The 16,617-nt window shown below is 37.9% G+C and overlaps 1 protein-coding gene across 2 annotated transcripts in view; it reads right to left on the bottom strand.

Moving 5' to 3' along the window:
- MTHFD1L (methylenetetrahydrofolate dehydrogenase (NADP+ dependent) 1 like) overlaps window positions 1-16,617 on the bottom strand; it is a 142,887-nt gene that overhangs the window by 101,829 nt on the left and 24,441 nt on the right. For both annotated transcript variants that reach the window (XM_085217035.1, XM_085217034.1), the window contains exons 11-14: window positions 12,817-12,990; window positions 4,156-4,292; window positions 2,288-2,334; window positions 234-341 (exon numbers count right to left, since the gene is read on the bottom strand). In XM_085217035.1, the coding sequence (XP_085073161.1) occupies window positions 234-341; window positions 2,288-2,334; window positions 4,156-4,292; window positions 12,817-12,990 (466 nt within the window). The remainder of the gene's footprint in view (window positions 1-233; window positions 342-2,287; window positions 2,335-4,155; window positions 4,293-12,816; window positions 12,991-16,617) is intronic.

The raw sequence follows: 16,617 nt of genomic DNA, 5'->3' as shown, positions 1-16,617 counted from the left end.
AGTTTCTGGACACAAGATTCTTATCTCCAGACTTTCTTATGATAGAAATTTGCCAGAAAAATATATTCTATAAGAAGCAGTATTTCCCAGCAGAATACAGTATGGCTTCAGCGATTGTTTCCATTCACACAGTGAAAATATAAAAAGACAGCCAACTTACATAATTTGAAATGCAATTGATGAAAAAATGAAAAGAAAAAAACATCACATAGTTATTAGAAAACAATTCTCACCTTATCGGATTGAGTGCTTTCGTGCAAGATCCTAGCATCAATAGCAGCAGCCAGCAAATTATTTGCAGCAGTTATAGCATGAATATCTCCAGTCAAATGAAGATTGAACTAGACAGTGAAAATTACAAACTTCTTTTAATAAAAGGCTTTTAACTCCATCTATTAATCTCAGACATTTATTGAAGAAAAAATACTACCATATCCTTGTGTTGCAGCGGAAATTGGTCACCTATGTAGATGAAATATCACAGGCTAAGCTGTAGGAAAGACTTGTTTTCACCCAAGTACTTGGTCAGCTATCCTCAGCTTAGTCAAACAAAGCCATAGATGTCTTAATTCTTTCCTAAACGACCCAAGAATGAAAACCCAGGACTAGAGTTCTACTCCACTGATACTAAATCAGTTTTCTACCAACAGCGTGAATTTGACCTGGATCAGATGTGCAGATTTTTGCCAAATTCCCTGGAGAACACGATGCCTGCTGGCTTTCTGATTTCATGCCAGCTTTCTGCAAATCACAGGAGAACAGGAAGAACCAGATTAGGCACAAAATTTGCTGATATAAAGTTTGCCCAATAAAGTTGTGGGGAAAAATCTGAAATAGGACATTTAGATTAGATCAGATTTGCTTTACATAGGTATTTTATTTCTCATATCTGTATCTGACACAAAGACATGGAAAGTCAGTTTTAATTGCACTGTAGAAGTACTGACAGCTAAGAGGCACCACCAACAGCTGACACCAGCACTTGACTGTGATTGTACTCAAGTGCAAAAGGTTTCCAAATGCTACATGAGTACTCTGGAGCAGCTGTGCATTTTCACTATGGCACTTCATCAGCTTGGAATTCTCTTTCCTCAGAACTGCAGTCTGTTTCAGGTTGGCAAGAACCTCTGTATGTCATTTGTCTAATCCCTCTGCTCAAGCAGAACTGCTTGCCCAGGACCAACAATCATCAAGGAAGAGATTACATAGTCTTGCTAGGCAGCCTGTGCTAGTGTTCTGCCATTCTCACAGTACAGAAATGCTCCCTAATGCTCAGAGGGAACCTCCTGTATTCCAGTTTATGCCCATTACCTCTTGTCCTGGCAGTGGGCACCACTGAAGACAGCTCCACTTCCTCTGCACCTTCCCTTTCAATATTTATATGCATTGATAAGATTCATCCCCTTCTCTTTTATAGACTGAACAGTTCCAGCTCTCTCTGCATTTCCTCCAAGGAGAGGTTTTCTAGTCCCTTAGTCAGTCCTGTGGCCCCTCAGTAGACTCTCATCACTATGTCCACATTCCTCTTGTACTGACGAGCCAAAGTGGGATTAAATCATTATGCATTTCCAAACAAGCATAGTGAACATACACATTAGATGAACAAAACCATTCTAATTTGCCTCGTCACTCAGGGAACATGCTTGCATTTTACCCTCCAGAAAACAAAACTCAACTGTCTACTACAGTGCACACATGTCCTTGAACACACAGTGAAGTGTACTACAGGCAAAGGAAAGGCTTGAGCAAGGCATCTAGTACATATGGCAACCAGCTTAACAAAGAATACAACACATGGTTTATGTTTCAGCCCATTCATAAGTCTGCAGATTCCTTAGCCTTAGCATGGTGACTGCTGTGCTAAGGGACATAAAGGCTTCACTGACATTATCACGGTTTTCACAGCGGGAGTATTTTGAAAGCACCCACCCAGCCAGATTTTTCAAGAGCCCATATGATTTTCAGAAGTCTTTGAAGAGTAGTGGTAACACCATTTTCAACAGAAAGCCACTTGCTTGTGGGACAGAGGAAAGTTACAGATTTATTCAGAGTAAGAAAACAATTCTTTCACATTCAGTGCCATGTGATTAACAGCTGGGATGTTATAAACACATATAGGAATTGTGCAGTGGCTTTCCAACCCTGGGCCACACATCTCGGAGCAGTCACATGAAGATGGTAAAGACCATGCCAGCTCTCCAGAAAGACTGTCACCAAAGACCAAACATTGCTGCAAACACTTTGCTCTGCCCACCCCGCAGGGGTTTGCTGTTTCCAGTTGTCTCACCTCCTCCATGGGAATCACTTGAGCATATCCACCACCAGCTGCTCCACCTGCACAAGAAAGCATGTGGTCTTATACTCACATCAGTTTTGGGGACAAAACCCAACACCTCAAATACACAAACTGAAACACAGTTCTGAAGACACACTTTCTCAGTTTTCAGATTTCTATTAGGGAATAAATGATGTTCCCAAATAAACAGGATTTCCATAATTTCCGCATTTTTCATCAGGCAATAAAATAGGAATTGTTGAACTGAAAGGAAAGCTTTCACCTAATAGCTGGCCCAGAATTTGATTAAACAAGGATTATCCTCTCCTCCTGTCCAGAGTTAGGGCATGGTCATGCACATGCAGCAGTTCAGTAGAAAGACACAGTAGTCACGAGCAAACATTGCTTCTGAACAAAACTTTCACACCCTTCCCTGAGCATTCCTTCCCCAATGCCTTCCACAGTATAGGCAAAAGTGTTTGTTGCCGCCTACACAGAAGTTGAGTGGTGGGATTAATACACTCACATGCACCAGTCTTGGCTGAGAAGCACCAAGCACCAGGAGTCTTCCAGCTGAAATCAAACTTGTTAACTTAAACTTCAGCAAAGCAAAGTAGAGCAGATGGGGAGTGTTAGCCCAGTTAGGCACAAATCTCAGCTGAGAAATACCAACAACAAAACAAAACAAATAACAACAACAACAATAACAACAACAAAAGATTGTATTACTTTCAATCAGCATTGAAGAGAAGCTTGAACTCTAGCCAGCTCTTACTTGGCCCTCAAGCCCTTCTAGACAAAAATGCAGTAGCCCAGAATTTGGAATTCTAGGAGATAAAGGTCAGCCCTAGCCAAAAATATGATGCAGGCAAGCAGAGCTATACATATCGCTGTCAGCTTCATAGGTTTGGATATTTCAAATCAATATAGGTGGACTTTGGACTCCTCCTCAAAGAGAATTAAACAGTAACATTTAGAAATGTCTTTAAGAGTGCTTCCAGGCAGAGGAGTGGCTGGAAAGGAGTGTACCCACAAGAGCCACCTTCTGGCTAATTCATCTCCATGTATTTCATTACGTTTAGCCTTTATATGCATTATCAGTACATATAAATACATGAACACAAGCATGAACCTTGTACAAGAAGATGCGTGAGAGAAACCCTCAATTATAAGTTACTTAAAAAATAGGAGATTTACTCTGAAAGTAACGCCTCCTGTTTTATCCTGTTGACCCATGATGTCAGAGGCAGATATTGGAGGTATGGCAGTAAATGTTGAACCTTCCCACCAATGTTCTATTACATTATGTTGCCAGGTGACAAATGCCAGTAGAGGGGCAGCCTGACAAAAAGGCACCTGACATGGAAGCAAGTATGAAATAAATGCATATCAATGAATTCCTCCACGTGGAAGAAAGGGCACCTATTGACATTCATCTGTGCTTATGAATGTTCATGGAGTCCAAACAGTGGATGTCAGCATAGTCAAAGTTGGACAGAGTGGGCAACATATTCCTAGCAACACCATCATAGCAGCTGTGAAACAACGGATCATGTCCAGTCACACAGATATTTATGAGCATGACATAGAGGCTCTTGTACATCACTGGTGAAAAGGCATAGCTAATGGTAGTGATTATATCGAAAAATAGTCCTTTGTAGCCAATAATTTTTCCTATCAGATAGTGTTATTGCACTCTGTATTTGTTGTAGTTTCCATGGAGATAAATAGGAAGAAGGCATTACTTTCAGAGTGACCTACGTAAAATATGCTACAGTTAAGGCAATCTATTGCATTAGTGAAGTACCTAAAAATTTAAGAAAAATGCAGTATTTCCTTTTAATCTGAAATACATCATGCAGTTTGCAAATATTATATACCTTTAACTCCAAAAGTAGGTCCTTGGGAAGGTTGTCTCAGACAAGCAAAGGAATTAATCTTAAGATGTGCAGTAAGAGCCTGAACAAGTCCAATTGTGACTGTGCTTTTCCCTTCTCCTAGGGGTGTAGGGGTTATTCTAGCAAAAAAAGAAAAAAGATTAATCAAATTCTTTGCCGATGTCAGCCTTGCTAAGAATATCACAACTTACAGCTTTTGATTTCAGTGAAGAATATTTGTACAATAAAATTTCAATAAGATTACTTTATCCCCACAAAAATACTGCCACAATGTTATTCCCTAGCTCAAGCTGGAATGCCAATATACATGTGTCTTCTATTTAAGCAATTTACTATGATAGCAGAAAAAGAGAAGATTACTTTGGCAAAAGTTCTAAAAAGAAGTTATTGAATTTAGACATTTCCACTACAGCACAAAAGTCTCAACAGTTTCATTAACAAACTATCCATCAAGATACTCTGGGCAAGTATTAATGCTTCTCTTTTGCAATGCAGGAGATATTTTATTCCCACTGCTGAAACTATGAATGAAATAATGGCATATTTTAAATTAAACAACCAACACTTTTGTTTGCAGAGCTTAGCTATCTGTCTCTAACTGACACATCGTCATAACACTCAGCAATGACAGATCAACTGTTCTTTAAATAAAACAGGACAGAAAAGTCAGTATATTTATCTGAACATAATTTATTTTGCATTTAAGTTTCTCAATACTTTTGCAGATTTAAGGGTGATGAAGGACAATTGCAATCGCAGTCTGATCTCCTATACAACAGCTCAAAAACCTTATGCTACGAAGAAGCCACATCTGGAATAGGACAGTATTTCAGAAAGACATCCAGTAACAAAGCAGGGACACTAACCTCCACTTGTATACTCTATGCTTGTCTCTTTAATGAAGAGATAATTATGGTTGGCTTTCCAAAGTGGAAAGCTTCAATGGTCACTTTCCCACCTCTGTCTAAGGCAACGAATGAAGGAGTAAACATATTTATGGCTTGGGAGAAGAATAATGTATATTGGACCATGGAAAACAAATAAGCAAACAAATAAAAACCTCCCTGTTTTCTGAGCAACTTTGAATGCATTCTAATTACTCCTGAGAGATGCAGCTCAGGGGGTGCTCTTCCTCAGCTTCAGCACATGACATTTTTTTTTTTTTTTTAAACACTGGAATGGTCTCTACAGTCACTGTTGAATTCATATGCAAAAGACTCTGTGAATGAAAGACACCTCAGGTTAAATTATGTCCTCTCTGGTTTCACCATATTTGTTCATGATCCATGCTAAAAGTCCATGTGGGGGATGGTTCTTTCTTTTCTTGAAGTACAAATGCACCTCTCAGTTTCAAAAACACATTCCAACTACTCATCTGAAGCATTTCTCTCTCTGACCAGGAAAAGAAGAAAGCCCTATTCCACCCCAGACACATCATTCTGATATAAATTTTGAAGTTTTGCTTTCTGACTAGGTGCAATCATTCTTATCTTTGCTGGCAGGTACTGGCAGACAAGTACCTTACTGAAGCTGTCATTAAGAATTAATCTTCATTCCCAAGGACGTACAAGCACGCACACATATTCTAGTAAAAAAGAAACCCTTATCACATTACCTCTTCAAAACCTGACCTAACACATCTAGTGCTAATTAGAAACACTTTCTTTACCAACTAGCAATTTTCACAAGGCGCTGTTATCCTCAGATCACAATTCAAATTGCATAACAGCACTAATAAAATTGTTAAGTGCAAGAAGACATCTGTCTCCTTGCCTGTAAGATGCAGATGACATAAGCCTTTCTTTGTCCCACAGAATTTTAACACATGACAAACATTAACTTGTTGCAAATGAATTTTTTACATCATTGGATCCCGTTATTTTTTAAAAACCAGCAGCAATGAAGCCTTTGTTAAACATGTCTGGAATAATTCGATCAACAAGAGACAAGCCTAGTTAAGATCTTTTATACTGCTCTGGGAAAAAGCTGCTTGCTTCCATTTTTCCTACCACTGTTTCTGGTATTGTTGCTTTGTTCCCGGGACACTTTCTTTTAGAGCATTACAAACAGATTAACTCACTTTCACAACCAGTTTCACTCCCCTGGCTACTGTTCTAACACTGGTTGTCCAAAACCTCTTTAAGTCATTACTGGTATAGTTTCTCCTTGTTCCACTGCTTCATTCACTTTTGTCTATTGCCATAATCTCTTTCACTTGATCCTCTTATTCCTGTGTATTAAAGCCGGATTTAGATAATAAAAAACTAACCTCGAGGGATTACTGCACTCATTCAAAGACTTAACAAGATAACAACACTTAAAGCCATTAGTTTTTTTAAAAAAGTGAAACTAAATCAACCAAGTAAAAAAAAAAAAAAAATCCTCAAACTCAAACTATTTGCTGTGATACAGGCATCTAAAACTGTTTACTACAACTTACTAGTGAAGGACTTTGCATAAAATCAAAAACTTGGTGCATACAACAGTTACACTAATAACAGAACAACTATTACTAGCTCAGTGGTTCTGGTTGATGGTGACTGGTATCTTTAAACATCATGTGAAGTTCACATTTGATGGAATTCAGAGAGACTGTCACTAGCTTATTGTTCAAGTGCCCCCCAGGGCAGACTAATTTGGCATGCAGAGAGGCTGAGGGACTTACTGATTCTCATGAAAAAGTAAAATCAAAAGTTCAGTTTACTGTTAGGTGTGACAGGCCAGACTTGTTTCAGCAGTGCGTGGCTACAGGGCAAGGGGAAATAGCCCCAAACCAAACACAGAAAGTTCTGCACAAACGTGTGTAAGAACTTCTTCACAGTAACGGTGACAGAGCACTGGAACAGGCTGCACAGAGAGGTTGTGGAGTCTCCTTCTCTGGAGATATTCAAGACCCACTTGGATACCTACCTGTGCGACCTGATGTAGGGAGCCTGCTTTGGCAGGAGGGTTAGACTAAATGATCTTTAGAGTCTCTTCCAGCCCCTACAATTCTGTGAGTCTGCTCAGTATAGGAAAGGAAACTGAAAAAGGCAAATACTTCAGCTACAGCCAAAAGGCACATTGGCAGCTGCATGAAAAATAGTATCTACCTGTTCCAGAAGATTCATACCACCAAATGCCACATTACAAAATACTCTGCTAACCTGTCTGGCTTTTTCTATGAGACTAGATTTCCAGTATACTGGTACTCAGCACTGGACACATCCCCAGTATGAATGTGGTGCTCTGAGAACTAACCATCAACAAGTGAGAGTTAAAACTGAACTAAAGCAAGCTTATGTTCCCCAGTGTACTCCTGCACCCACACTGCAGCCTATAGCTACATACAGCTACAGCACTGCAGTTATGATCTTCACTATATAAAATCTGCATGGCTCTACATTTTCAGTGTATTCCTCAAATGGGTTTTAATCATTTTCCTTCCCTTCTAAGAAATCCTGGGATCCACAGTTTTCCTGGAATTAAAGTTACTCAGATAAAGATCTAAATGCTCAAAATGTACAAAGACAGCTGTGATGGAGTAAGAACACCAGCAACCAGACTTCTCTAAATAGTTTACAGCTCTTGGGTGACACACTTGAAAGAATTCTTGTCCACTGGAGTAGGTAGGAATGGGCACAAATCCCTGAGAAGTCAAGAACAGGAACCTGACTTTTTAGACTCTTTCCACCTAACAGAATTAACAAATCACAAGGACCCCTGCAAACCACTGTATTCAGTGAAGTCAGTTTGGTTTAGACAATCACTTGTCTTCAACTTCTCATCTCACATGTGACATCGTGGCAGGACACCTTTGACTTTGAGAGATTCAGCAGCAGCCTGGAGACTACAGGATAAGCACTGAGAGTTGCACAGTCATTTAACAGTTTCAATAGATACCTCAACCTCACTTTTAAATACCAGTTTAAAAAGGTAAAAATAAAAAGCCTACAATTGAAACAGCTTTCCATTCCAATCATTTCCTTAGAAAGTTTACTTTAAATATCTTCCCTTTTGTACCTGGCCTACTGTGATCAGTTTTTATAAATAAAATAATCCATTTAAGCAGCTTTGTAGACATTTAGATGTTTTTGCTGGCTACACTACTGAGCCTACACACTTGCAACTGAGGTCACTAGCTCACATGAGTATAAAATTACAATTGCCAGAGGCTAACTTTAGCTCAGTTGTGCATTTTTAAACAGATATGCAATGCTATGTTTTGATCTCATGCAAATCTAGGGAAAAAAAACTTTAAAATGCAGTAAATTTTAATGAGCAACGAGAGATTTTTTACACGTATTTGTATTCTTCCTCACATTTCTTTAATATGTTTCAGTCTAAAGACAGAAATCATTCTGTCTTTAGTCACATTCATTCCTCTCCTTGCAACCAACTAAGTGGTCAACAGCTCCTTGGCAAAGTGAGATTTCCATAACACTGGGAAGCCTTCTCTCTTTATATATATCTAAACAAAGATAAGAACATGCAGACTTTTTGTTTGTTTGTTATACATCACATTAGCTTGCAGTGGAGCTACTTCTGTGGGAAAGCTACATGAGATCTGACAAAGAGAAAATAAACAAACAGTGAAATGATACACTGCACCAGCTGTAACCTCCTCACAGTTACCACAGCCATTCTGTTTCCAGTAAGAACTCTACTGGATGTGACAACTCTTCTCTTCCAGTTTCCTATCTTCTGCTCACCCAAATCAGCTACTTCAATTTTAATTCTCATTTTAATGAGTTCACTGTTCCGTTGTTCCACGTGGAAATCCGTGAAGTTTTGCAATCAAGGCGATTGGCAAGAGAGTTTTCATGAATGACAGCCTTACCTAAATAAACCTCTCACCCAAGATTTCAACTGTCAAAAATTTATTTCTGAGCACAGAAGAGTTGGAACTCACATCACTTACTGAGGGTAGAGCATGACAACATTGCAGTGTCATCTCTAGAATGGGACTGGAGCTTCCAGATTGAAAAGCACAGTGATGGCTGTTGAATTACAATAACTGAACAAAGCCAGTAAAAGACTGAAGAATTCACAAATACAAACTCTCACTAGTCAGTAAAGACTAAGAAAAGATAATCCCTATCAGCACCTACTCAATGACACTAAAAATACATGACAGTCTTCCTTACGATTTACTTTGGATTATTGAGTGTTTCAGTGCATCAAAACAATGCTACTTTTTCTATCTACTCTTCTCCATATTTTTCTTGTTTTCTTTATGTCTACACCTTTTCTTTTAAGCACCTCTGGGCCACAAAATACAGCGAGCAGAAATACAATCCAATACATACCTACTCTCAGTAAATACAATTCCAAATTTGAGAATTCTGTTCCTAGAATAGTTACCATCATACAGCTTGAACAAGCATTAAGCTACCACTTCAGTGCATTTTTATCTTACCAAAAAAGTTGTTTATCACAAAATAATCTACTGAAGTTAAGAAAAAATACTAATTTTAAGTTTTTCAGCATTCAAAAACCATCATACTTCCTCCTAAGAAAAAAAAAAAAAGCATTGTATTTTATAATTGCATATCAAAACAAATGATTGGAATACACACAGAATGCAACAAATTTTATATGAAGGTTTCAAGTTGTGTTTACCAGTATGCAGTCTACATGCTTGAATGCATGGCCCATACCCTGGACACTAAAAGTAGCTACTACGTCACGCATAGGCTTTGCTCATTCACATACTCATGTATACATGTATACACATAATGAATGGGAGGCAGTTTAAGTTAACTATCCTGCAACAGAATTTGTTTGCATGCTAAAAGTCCAAACATTGGCAGCTGATGCAGAAAAGCTAACTACTCCAAGATAATCAGTGAGTCTGATCCCAATGGCTCTGAATGAGTCCTATAGCAAATTACAACCAATGAGTCCTATAGCAAATTACAACCACACACACAAAAAAAAAGTAGTAAGAAATGAGAATTTAAAAAAAAAAAAAAAAAAGGGAGGGAGGGGGGAAGGAATAATGCCGTTAACATAGAAGAAAATGGAATTTACTAAGAAACATCTTCATCTGGATAACTAATTTTTAACCAATTTTTAACTTAATTTTTCAGCACACCAGATAATTATTGCATTTAATTATACTTGTGTGCATTCAGAAAGTGCCTGTAAGACTTTTGAATTAGTAGCAATGTTTTAAAAAGTCATAAATGTAACCATTCCTGTAAATGAAAATATAAATCTTGGTTGCTATTCAGACCAACAACTATGGGCACATCAGAAATAAACTAGAAGAGCATTTGCATGAAATACTCATAACTCCAAGACATCATGAAACACTTAAGCCCTATTACAGGCACAAATGTCTCTGGCTGCATCATGGATAGATGGGAATTCTCCACATTCCTGGATGTGCGCGCACACACACACACACACTTTTCACCACCTTTGCTTATGGAAAGTTGACATAGAATCATAGAATGGTTTGGGCTGGAAGAGATCTTTGAGATCACTTAGTTCCAACCCCCTGTTATAGACAGGGATACCTCCGTCATACACTCTCATTATACACAGCTAATATTTCCATCAGACTAAATGCTCAGAAGTATAAGCACATATATCTTAAACATTTTCTTTAAAGACTTGAAAAGTTAGCCTGAATACCTATATACTGCTATATACTACTATTTCTAAAATAGTTTCTAAATATCTACGCTTATGCTAAGCCTACATAGGAATCCAAATGACAAGTTTTAGTTGAAGTTGCATAGGCAGGTAGAACATGAAGAAGGTAAATGAAGATATTGTTTTGCTCCAATTTCTATATCTGAGTGGTGTTCAGTGCTTACTGTAGTAAACGTTCTCTCACCAGATGCAGCCCCTCAGATTTGTTAAAATGGCTGCAGCCATGTAGCAAATCTGCTACAGCCAATTAGCAAACAAGAACAGCTGAGAACACATGAACACTCATTGTATACATACATCTAATAGGTACAATATTTCAAACTTTACTCTTTCAGAAGAGGTCCTCCACTATTATTGCCCAAGCACTCCTTAATAACCCTTATGCAGAAGTGGTTTTACACTCACTATGTTTGATGTAGTGAACTCAGAGAAGCAACATACTGCATAATCAAATTTTGTAGGTATCAAAACCAACCCTTTTGTGTGTGTGTGTGAAGTGCAGTTGAGTCTTTACACACACCATATAAACTTATGGAGACAATTTTCTATTTGTTCCCAGTTTTTCATCCAGCTAGTCAAAATTTTGCTCTTTCTTCCGTATGTATATGCTTGTCTGCCTCTGCTCCAACAAAGCACAGAGATACCTTCTTGAGATACCTTCTTCAAAAAAGGAGACTAGGGAAGAAAAAGATATGAAGCTTAAGTACTGGTGAAGTGACTGAGAATTAAAATCCACCCAAATTGAGTGTTGCATCATGTTATCCTCAAATATCTCTGCTTTTATGAAACTGCTGCAAGAGAAGCATGGCAGTCTGTAGTTGCATGGTGCCTGACTGATGCAGTTGACAACATGAGCCTGAAAGTGCACAGTAGCAGATTTTTCGAATCCAGTCAAATACTGCTCTTCAGTTCCATGCAAACAAAAGATAAAATAAAACTCTACCAAAGTAGAGAACTGGCTCAGCCAACTATTCTTTCCTTATCTTAAATAACTGCTCTAAAGTCCTCCAGGCACATCTTTATATATTTCAATTCTATAGCTTTTTATAGGTTTGAAGACAGTTTCACAACTCATTTGCCTCAGCTTTGTAACATTAGATCTCTCAGTCTACAACAGATCCACTTCAGACAAGACCAGAAATCCAGGCAGACCCCACAGAAATGTACTAAAGCATGAAGGTACTAAAGCAAAAAGTTTGCTAAACACTATCTGACTGAGGAACTGGTAGATTAAGCTAGTTAAAAGCAGCTTTCTTCTTCTGGATTAGCCTAAAGCTATATATTTTAAACCTAACTTGTTTTATTTACAAAGAAGCAACTCTAAGGATTTATTCAAACCATGAAGAACAAATTGCATTTGAAATACTAATGAGAAGCATAACATTTTTTCACAATTAGAATTTAAGAAACCAGGTGAATGAAAAAGCGTTGTGTGACTAAATGAGGGACAAAGAAAAAGCAGTTCTTCAGAAAAGAAGCACATAAATCCTGTTGAGCATAGAATTTGCTGTAATCGTGGGAACAGAGAACAGGATAAGCCTGCCTGGAGACATGTCTACATTTCGGACAAAAAACATGGTTTATTTAAATATGTAATCTATTCTTCAATAAAAAAGGTATTTGTTGTTAATATCAAAAGATTAGTACACAGCTTCTGTTAAAGTTTGTTTATAAACAGCCACAACACACAGAGACTTAAATACTCAAGTTAAACATTTAAAATGCTTATAAAGCAATAAAAAAACTCCACACAACAGCAGACAAGATTAAGCAGCTTAGAAAAAAAACTACCTTTAGAGAATATACTTCCATAGTAAGAGAAAGGTTACATTAGTTTTTTAAAAAAAAACAAAACTTCAAAAACTGCTTGCTTTCAGAACAGAAAAACATACAGCCCCAAACAGTCAGGGTTTTATGCAGTATATCAAAGATGTAAGCTACATGTTTATATTAATTTGAGTGGAAAGGGTCCACATTAATCACATTACTGTGCATTCTTACCCAGCAACTAGAACATATTTTCCATCTGGTTGATCCTTTAACCTTTCCAGCAGGGACAAACGTACTTTGGCTTTGGTTTGGCCATAGATTTCAATTTCATCTGTAAGCAATCCTATCTCCTTGGCAAGTACATCAACAGCTTTTGGACTCTGCGCTCGGGAAATCTCAATATCGCTGGAAAAGAAAACAAATAGGAGCCAGGAGATTTGTCTCAGCTTAGGTGGTCGACGACAGAATACAAAACAACAGCAAATACTCCAACAATGGGGTTATTGTTATCAATTTTTCAATCTTCTCTCAAATTTTATTAACAAAATCTAAACATTGGCTACACCTAGTATAATACTGAAAATCAGATGCAATGTTTGTTAATTGTTATACTTTCACAGAGCTCGCTCATTTAATCAGATTCCAAATTCTATGTAATGCTTTCATCTCAAATTAGAGACCTATCTGCTGGATGGTCCAGCACATCCCAACAGAATGAAGGTTTCTGTTTGTGTTTTTCTTCTCCTCCCTCCCAGGAAGTGCATGTAGCACTTCAGTAGAAAGCACATGCTGCGTGGCCAAGAATCACATAAACACATTAGCTAAACATGATACTTGTGCATGTTGTGCCTTTCATCAGAGGGCGCTGCCAAGTGACCTAAACCTCGCTACACCCCCATCAGGCACTGGAAGATCAATTCACACAACTTTAAAGCAGTTAAATTGAAAGCTGCCATATATCAGAAGATTAATGCACAGGATTTAGACCAGAAGTGCATTGAGTTTATAAACTACTTCCTGCAAGGACTGCAAGTGGCAGCCTGAAAAAGAGGAAGAACATGGAGCAAGGGCTGCAGAGAGAAGATGGCTGCAGCCCGGGGACTAGGCATCCACAGTTCCTGACCTAGACCACCTGGACTCTTTGGATATAATACCTCTTCGTGGATTTTTGTTGTGTGAGTTCAACCTAGTTTTCCCTGAAGCTCCCCAAAGCTTTTAGCAGCTGTGAGCTCCAGCAGCAGTAGTGCCCAGGGTCAGGCACACAAGATTTGAAGAGCCATCTCCCTTAGCTTAGAATTGTTCGCACCATCATGAAAATTGGCTAAAAAAAATTACCAGGAGATTAATTACTTTCAGCCTTTCCAAGCTAAACTCCTTCCCGTAGTCTTGGTTGATCACAATATTTTTAAGACGTAATCTGGCAACGGCATCAAAGCTAATGTCCTGGATTTTCAAACAGTCTGCAAAACCTCAAACATTCACAGATTAATACAGAACTACTGCCAAACTTCAGCTCCAAGCATGGACTTAGCTGTTGTGCATCCACCAGCAAATAATCAGTTTGTGTAGCTTAATTGCATGCATTTCCTTGAAGATACTGATAACCTAAACTACGACCATTGTGCAAAGGTACTTCTTAGATATCTAACATCTAAGTAAATCCCAGAAATCATCCAATCAAATGCTGAGACAATCAAATACCACGGGGCAAGAAGCTACTCAAGCACAGCACTCAGTGGGCTGCAGATCGTTTTGTTGCATGTACTCATCTGGAATCTGATCACTTTCAAGGACATATCAAGCACATCCTCTTGTATGGAAGGATATACCTTTCTTCAAACTTTCTTCAAACACAATTAGCCATAAAAACATATAAAGAACACAAGGATTTAGTGGCTTACAAACATCATGACACAGAATAATTAGTTTTCTTCAGACTATGTCGATAAAAACAACTTGAGTACCAAAGAAACATTGGTTAGGCAATGGCACTGTGGTCCCTTGAAGGTTAAACCAAAGAGAAATTGTACAGTGATCTATTTTCTCAATAAAGTAACTGATGTATTCAGCAAGGAAAGAAGTATGTGGACTCACATGACAGAAAGTTAACATGGTGTTTTTTGTTGTTACTTTAAAATAAATAAATAAGCCTCCTATAAACAAAATCATTCTCCTTACTAAAAGACAGAAGCTATTGTTTCAAATCTCAGGACAGACTATTAAGACTCTCTGCTGCAATCTCAGCCCTTCCTATTTCCCTCAGCCCTCTCACCATAAACAGTGCCCCTCTGAGTTCTGGAAGAAATAATCAGGCAATTAGGCTTTTCCCATCCCTGCAGGCACCACAACTAGCACAAAGTGGAAGAAGTAAAACTAATACAACTGCAAAATTGTAACTAAGTTGAAAGAAAGAATTTCTTAATAATTAAGATTTTAATTAAATAAACAACAAATATTTTTCAAGTAAAATTGACACTGGATACCAACTGTTCTCCCTGAGTAAAACCACTGCCGTTGTCATTTCCTCATCTGAAGTTCCTTTAGGAACCTTCAACAACACATACAAAACATTATGTTACTATACATTTCCAGATGAAATGTATTTTCTAAAACACAAGAAATTAAAGACCTGTTCATAACTTTTCTTTAGAAGAGTACATTTGTAGCTAGCTCTTTTAGTTTATAGTTATATGTTTAAAATATATATTTGAAATACTGCAATTATTCAGTAAGTTATGTCATTTGGTATTAAGCTGCAAATCTGCATCACTGGCTCTTCTGTGTGAATGAGATCTGTAAACCAAGGAGTATACTATTGCCAGCATCAAATCATAATTTACGAAATGTAAGATTTAAAAGATGTGGGGAAGGAGCTACACCTACTCAGCCTATGTTATGAAGATTGCTTTCTGTATGAAAATCCTCCATTTGTTTCCAAAACCTTTGGAAATACTTCAATTAACACCCAGTTCTCACAGAAATCAAAAAGCAGATGTTCCTAGTTTTAGTGCTTTAGCAGCTTTCCTCATTTTCAATGAAAACTCCATCTGCTTCCATGCAATGTTGTGTACTGCTACAAGATTGTATTTTATTGCAGGATACCTTCCATCTGACATTGTATTTTACATTTAAAAGGAGAAAGAGACATAAAGCCATAGAGTAATCAAATAAATGGAAGTCCTATAACCAGTTGTACTTTATAGCATTGTATATTAAATATGCATATATGTATATAATAAACACACAATGCCATAGAGAGGGGTGGGAATGCTTTTTGGAGAGCTTCTTTGCCATTATTTTCATGATAACACATGCTTTACTCTATTGTTTAACTATATTATTCAAGGACATATTTTTCAAACTTTAACTCTCAGAGTATTATTACATGTTGGCCCAGAGAAAGCTCAAGAATTTCTTCCCCCTGCGGCCCTGCCTATGACAGAAAACTCATTCTTTTGGCATCTCTGTTTTAAATTACAAGTTGTGTCCATTCCCATTAAATGGTTGTAAGAGGCAGCAAAAAGTGAACTGAAGTGCTTCAAAAGAAAACTTTTCGCTACAGTTTTTCAAAAACGCAGTGGAATTCAGGAGCAGGCACACAAGTATGCACACACAAATGTTTAAGTCTTCCCTTATGGCAAAATCTCCTTTCAAGCACCTTTGCTTCCCTCTCTGCCACCCACCACAACCAACACACAGCAAGCACTTGAGCACAGACGAGAACTCAGGCTGCCTGAAACTTTGGAGGCATCACCAATTCCACTAGGGCATACAAGAAACCCTGACATGGGCCTTAGGAGGTGAATGGCAGAAACTGATGGGAAATATTCTGGTTAGAAGAATAAATGCGCTTCCTGCTCTTCATATCCAGATATAAATTGAAAAGTTTGACACGGAAGAAAATGCTTCTGAGGGAAGAAAATAAAAACAATTTCAAATGCCATTGAAATTAAAGCGCCTTAATTAGATCCGTAAACTCTTTCCTCCATTTGAGTGATCTAATACTAAAACTTCTTATAGTTTGTATTTCTG

This window comes from Meleagris gallopavo, chromosome 2, assembly GCF_905368555.1.
Source record: "Meleagris gallopavo chromosome 2, MGAL_WU_HG_1.1, whole genome shotgun sequence".
Lineage (NCBI taxonomy): Eukaryota > Metazoa > Chordata > Aves > Galliformes > Phasianidae > Meleagris > Meleagris gallopavo.
Note: the sequence above shows the minus strand (reverse complement) of the source record. Positions and strands in the feature narration are given on the sequence as shown.